The sequence below is a fragment of the Onychomys torridus genome, chromosome 16 (genome assembly GCF_903995425.1).
Source record: "Onychomys torridus chromosome 16, mOncTor1.1, whole genome shotgun sequence".
Lineage (NCBI taxonomy): Eukaryota > Metazoa > Chordata > Mammalia > Rodentia > Cricetidae > Onychomys > Onychomys torridus.
In genome coordinates, this window is record NC_050458.1 from 58,062,102 (window position 1) to 58,068,179 (window position 6,078).

At 47.4% G+C, this 6,078-nt stretch overlaps 1 protein-coding gene across 2 annotated transcripts in view; it reads right to left on the reverse strand.

Annotated features, from left to right (window-relative positions):
* Gxylt1 (glucoside xylosyltransferase 1) overlaps positions 1 to 4,679 on the reverse strand; it is a 32,877-nt gene extending 28,198 nt beyond the window's left edge. For both annotated transcript variants that reach the window (XM_036208253.1, XM_036208252.1), the window contains exon 1: positions 4,451 to 4,679. In XM_036208253.1, coding sequence (XP_036064146.1) covers positions 4,451 to 4,662 — 212 coding nt within the window. In that variant the 5' untranslated portion in view covers positions 4,663 to 4,679. The remainder of the gene's footprint in view (positions 1 to 4,450) is intronic.
* Positions 4,680 to 6,078: the final 1,399 nt, after the last annotated feature.

Below are 6,078 nucleotides of genomic sequence, written 5' to 3' on the forward strand. Positions count from 1 at the left end.
TGCATAAACACAGCACTGGGATTTTAAAATCACTAAGAAAAGTTATATTGCTCTTTGGTTTTCCTTTGAGAGATACATCAAAGTCTACAAAGTTGTGTATTTTAATTTTAAAAAGATTAGTCAAGAAAGTAAATGTGTTCCTAACAGTAATGCTTACCACTTGATTAGAAACTTTGTTTGTGCCCTACTAGGGATAACTATTTGTGTTTAAAATATAACACTGCTTAAAGGCAATCGGCGATATCCTAACACATAACACATATGCATCTTTCGAATTCAGGTGCTTGCACATCCATTTAAGCCTCACAACAAACTTTTCAGATAAAGACATTTTCAGTGTTATTTTAACACAGTTTACTTACAACCAACACCTAGCATGTGCCTTTGTTCTTGGCAAAAAAAAAAAAAAAAAAAAAAAAAAGGAACTAACCCTATTATTCAAGTTTTTCTATCAAACTGCACAACAGGTTAAGAGGGAAATGAAAACAGAAATCTCAACTTCTCAATAAAAATTGCTTTGTAAAATTGGGTCTAACAATGCCATTTTCTGCTGCAGCTTTTACTCCGTTTCACACAACAAACAATTTGGGCATTGTTTCCTAAATCTGCCTGGTCCTAAGATCCCTTATTAGAGATGCAGACACAGGATTCTATCCTCTGCCTGGTTAATCAAGTATCAGCAGAGCGAGAGGCCACAGTGGCTGAAAATGTAACCAAGCCTCAAGGGCAAACCTGAATGAAAACAGTGTGTATCAAGCAAGAGTCCATGGGACTAAGGTGTGGAGGCAACACCTGTAATCCTTAGCACTCCGGGGCTGAGGCAGGAACTCCTCAGTTCATCAAAAGTGCTACCTCGGGATTGCCATGTATGCATGCATAAGGTATACCAACTAACTGTTCCTTGCACCCATTCACCCCCCTCAAAAAGTTATTGATAAAACTGCTCATACAATAAATGCTGTTTATATACAATAACAACTTGAGATTCTTTTTTTCTTCTTTCTTTCTTTTAGGAAACAAGGCCTTACCATATAGTCCTGCCTGGCCTGGAACTTGCTGTCTCACAGAGATGTGCCTGCCTCTGCCTCCAGTGTGTTAAGATTGAGGGTGGGCGTTCATGCCCAAAACAATTTAGACTCTCAAGTTTGGATGCTGCAATGGATCCATGGTCACCAAGCACAATTTAAAAATGTTCAAAGCCTAACAAATCACTCATCATTGCTAATATTTGTACGTCCTTACTACCCATACTTTTATGATATCTGCCTGCCAGGCATGGTGGTACACACCTTTTATCTCAGCACTTGGGAGGCAGAGGTAGGCAATCTCTGTGAGTTTGAGGGCAGCCAGAAAAATGTCATTGAATTTCAACGAAAAATTACCCACAAAAATTACAGTAGGAAAGTGGCACATGCCTTTAAGCCCAGCACTCAGGAGGCAGAGCCAGGTGGATCTCTGTGAGTTCGAGGCCAGCCTGGGGTACAGAGTGAGTTCCAGGAAAGGTGCAAAGCTACACAGAGAAACCCTGTCTCGAAAACAAAAACAAACAAACAAAGTTCTTATATGTGTTGCTTACTGCTCATAATTATTCACTCACACCCTGAACTACATGTAAGTGAATCCTCATCTCATTGATTTGCCCACCTCTAAAGGGAACCTGGCTTACATTGTTCACTGACTTTGGCCTTAAGCTACTTGCTTTGGCCAAAGTAATATGATGCTAGAGACTAACCCTTAGGTCTGCCGTACATTCCCAGCCCTCTCACTCAACTACTGTATGAGACTGAGCACACCCAGGGCAAGAACTTCTTCAGCCTTGGTGTTAGAACAAGATGTCCAATGCAGAGGCAGAGCCACAGGCCTATAATGTTTAAGAAACAGTTACTGTTTAGTGTTAGTTCATAAATTGCAGAAAAGCAAGGAAGAGTGATATAAGCCATAATTCTCTTTTAAAATATAAATTTAGGGACCAGCAAGATGGCTCCACAGGTAGAAGGTTTGCTGCTGCTGCTGATGACCTGAGTTCAATCTCTGGAACCTGCATGGTGGAAGGAGAGAACCAGCTGCTGCAGGTTGTCCTGTGACCTCCACATAGTAACTATAGTGCATACATAAGTTTAGGGGGAAAAAACTAATAGTTTGAGCAACCATAGCCCACAACTTCCACTCCCAATACTCCTAACTATTCAAGAGCACTAAAAACACCTATGTTCATAGGAAAGATGCATATGGTCAAGAGAGTGTGGAGAGAGAGGGAGGAGGAGGTCACCCTAGGCCACACAGTGAGCTTGAGGCCAGTCTTAGCTATAAGAGACCCTGTCCCGAAACAACAACAAAAGGAAATATAAATGTCTGTTCATAGCACCATTATTCATAACAGCCAAACAGTAGAAAACCACCCAAATGCTTATCAACTAACAAACAAAATGTGTCAGATCCATTTAATAAAATAGTATCATAATAGTAAATATTACACATACAACGAATGAACCCTAAAAATACAACCTAAATGAAAGAGGTCAAACTCAGAAGTTCACACTTGGTATGACTCATTTGTAGGAAATGTTCAGGACAAGCAAATCCATGAAGACAACACATCTGTGGGAGTTGGGGGTCACAGGACTAAGAAATGGAGTGGGCAGTTACTACTCCTGGATACAGGGCTCTTGGCTGGGTCGTCATTAAACTCTACTCAGAGTTAATGCATACATATGGGGATGGGAAGAGTCAAGTTTTAGGTTGTTTCTTGGTTGTAACACCATGTTGAAAAACACAGTAAACAGATAAGATTTAAAACTCTTACATTTTAAATCTTATTTAAAGATCCAGTGAAGTGCTTGAAAAACAAGCATAAGGCCTGGGCTGAGATCCCCAGCACCCACATAAAAATCCTCACTCTTCCCAGTGTTTAAATTCCCAGAGTATCCCACCCGTGTCAACAGTACTCAGCAAAAAATGAACTTGATGTCCAGCCAAAACAAAAGGAGGAAGTGACAATCATCTCTGAACGGGCATCAAAACACTAAGTTGTCAGGATTAAATACACACAACTTTTATCTGTCGATTATATCCCAGAGGTAGCTGAAAATTTATTATCTGCATTTTACAGTAGAGAAATGAATACACAACCAAGTAACAAGGTGATCCAGGGATCCTGCACCAGGTGAGAGACAGAGGGCACAGGTTTGGCGGACGCTAAAACTTAACGCAGTCTCTCTACTAAAACCCTGGAGAGAGGAACTCGGCACCTGGCGCCCAAGCCCTTCACCCCTGGGGTACTTAGCTGGCCCTTGCATGGTCTGTTGAACCTACATCTCACTACGTAGCCCAGGCTGGCCTGGAACTCACCATGAAACACAGGCTGGCACTGAATTTTCCATCCTCCTGCCTCACCTCCTGAGTGCTGAGAATACAGGTGTGGGCCACCAAGCCTGGCTTGACATAATCGTTTCAAATAGTATACACTAATTGAGAAGAGATTTCTCTGAAATACCATTCTTACCATTTAAAATGTTGTACTTTATGGAGTTGGAAAGATTCCTCCCCCCCCCAGAACTTCTTGTTATGTAATTCTGGGTAATTAATACTTTTTTAAAGATGTGGGCAATGGAATATATTAAGAATATACTCGAGGATATACCTAGATCCCACATTTCTCTAGCTACAATCAAATCACAAAATAGTAACTCGGAATCCCCATGCTGCTTTTCGTTTGTACCCCCTCCCCTCTGGAAGTGGCCATCAACTCTCTGATGGTACTTTTCACAATCCCTTCCCAGTCTTCTACTCTCCAATATGTTGGTCCCAGAATTGCCCATTACAGGTATCCCTCAAGGCTGTGAGAAATGCTCAGATTGTTAAGTGCACTGTCAACACAGTTTCCATTTAAATTTCATAACCCTGGCAGCGATTTATGCAAATCCACCAAATCATTATGCTGCGTCATAAATATCCAATTTTTTAAAGACCGACATCTTCATTCCACCCCTCCCACAAAATATGAGCATATTAAGTATCGTTCCCGTTTCTGAACTTCCTTTAAGTTTCCGGATAAACCGAGTATTTTCCAAAACAAAAATTCATAGCTCGCTTTATGCTTCGGCTAGATTTATCTAACCACCACGGCTGCTGATGAATATGTTAAGATTTAGGATGACTATTCAGACACCTGGGAGGTGGGGGACTCAACAAGGGCGCCAGCCTGATTCTTAAATAGCTCAGCTTCAACTCCATGGAAACGGGAGGGAATTCCCACTAGCCACACTGTAATCAGGATTTTTGTGGGCCACCACTTACTTGCCAACGAGCCTTTTACAAAGTTGCGAATTAATACAATTTCTAACTGCTCTAAACAGTGGGTCCCGAGCCAAACAGAAAGTGCTCGGTGGTGGGAGCGGCGCGTCCAGCCCGCGGACTCCCAAACCCCCGCGCCCGGCACTGCGGCCCGTACCTGCCCGGCCGGCCCGAGCCCGCGCTGCCCGCGCCTCTCCCGGGGCCGCCGCGTTCGCCGTCCGCCAGCCAGGAAACCATCGCCGCGGCCTGCGGCCTGCGTCCTCCGGCCGCTCCTTCCTCCAAGGACACTGCGAGCTGGCTGAAGGCGTACAGCAGCGAGCAGAAGCCGCAGGCCAGGCACAGCCCTACGACCCGCAGGTAGCGCCGCATCCCGGCCCGCGCTACCGCCCCCGCCGCCGCCGCCGCCGCCGCCGTCACCGCCGCCCCGCCGTCGCCGTGCCCGCCCGGGCGAACTGCGAGGAGCCCCAACGCGCAGCCGCAGCGTGACCAGGCCGGTCCCCGCCCCACCCCGCCCCTCCTCCCAATCCCTGCCAGGTCTCACTCCGCCCCGCCCCGCCCCAAGCCCTGCCCGCCATATACACACCACGCCCCTTGCCCTATCGTGCCACGCCCCCGCGGTCTGCCACGCCCCCGTCCCGCCTCTGCGTTCCGCCACTCCCCTAGTCTCTCCGAGTCCCGCCTCCGCGCCACGCCCCAACTCCCGGCCCGGGCTCGGCCGCGCTTCCGGAAGCGGAGTTGCGCACTGGAGTGGGCCGGGCCACCGCGCAGAGTAGGGAGGAGTGGACGCTGGCTCCTCTCTTAAGAGCTTGTCCGGCTCTGAGTTGCAGAGAGGTGTATCGAAGGAGCGGGGCTCCAGGCCCTTGACCTAAATCTGCGACTCTTCCACCGCGTGGTTTGAGACGCTGTGCAGCTTGAATTCTAAGATAATCGCTGCGTGATTAAAAAGACAGCCGTGGTTTTCCGCACTCGGTAGCTCTTCCTCGCCCCATTCTGCTCCCCACGGACCTCAGCCTCGCGTCTAGAACGTCTGTGCTTCGTGCCGCCTCTTCACGCGGCGGTAGTTCTGGCCACTCTGCCTGCTCCTGCGCCTCCACACAACAGCCTGGGAGGCAGGGGTCCTCCCTTTTACGTTTTTGGGCTTTGCTTACAAATTCATGTGCGTACCCAAAGCGAAATTGGTCTTCTCCCTACGGAGCCTCCCTTCCTCCTCCGCCCCCGACTTCCTCAGCTGCTTCCACGCCGAGCGGTCACTCGCCACTTCCCGCGCCGTGAGCTCGGCTCACACCGAAGCCCAGCGGGCACGTTGGTAGAGACGTAACTGTGTGCAGCTCCAGTACCTCTGCTGGTGCGGGAGACCTGCGGTGACGACTTTACGAGGCAAAGTGACTAGCTTAAACTTCATGGTTAGTCTTAGATACCTTTAGACCTTGAATAAAGCATTCGTGGAGCACCCGTGTCTGACCTAACAGCCTCATGACTCAAAACCAGCGGACCCCTGGTTTCCACCCGTTGGAAAGCTAAGAATGTCATCAGTTAAAGATCTAAAACCTGTCAGTTTTTCCTTAGTATGCTATCATCAACCTGGTGATGCAGCCGGTGTCTGGGCAATGCCTTAACTTCTTTCTTTTATTTTGTTACTATAGTGTAAATGCTTCCATGTCGGAACATGTTATTCCAGGCAACCTGAATCCACGTCTCGTCCCCCCGCCCAACCCCCGCCATGCACGGGTCACTCATAATTGGCTCAGAATAAATTCTCTTATTCCCTTTCGAAAAGGGCTGTTT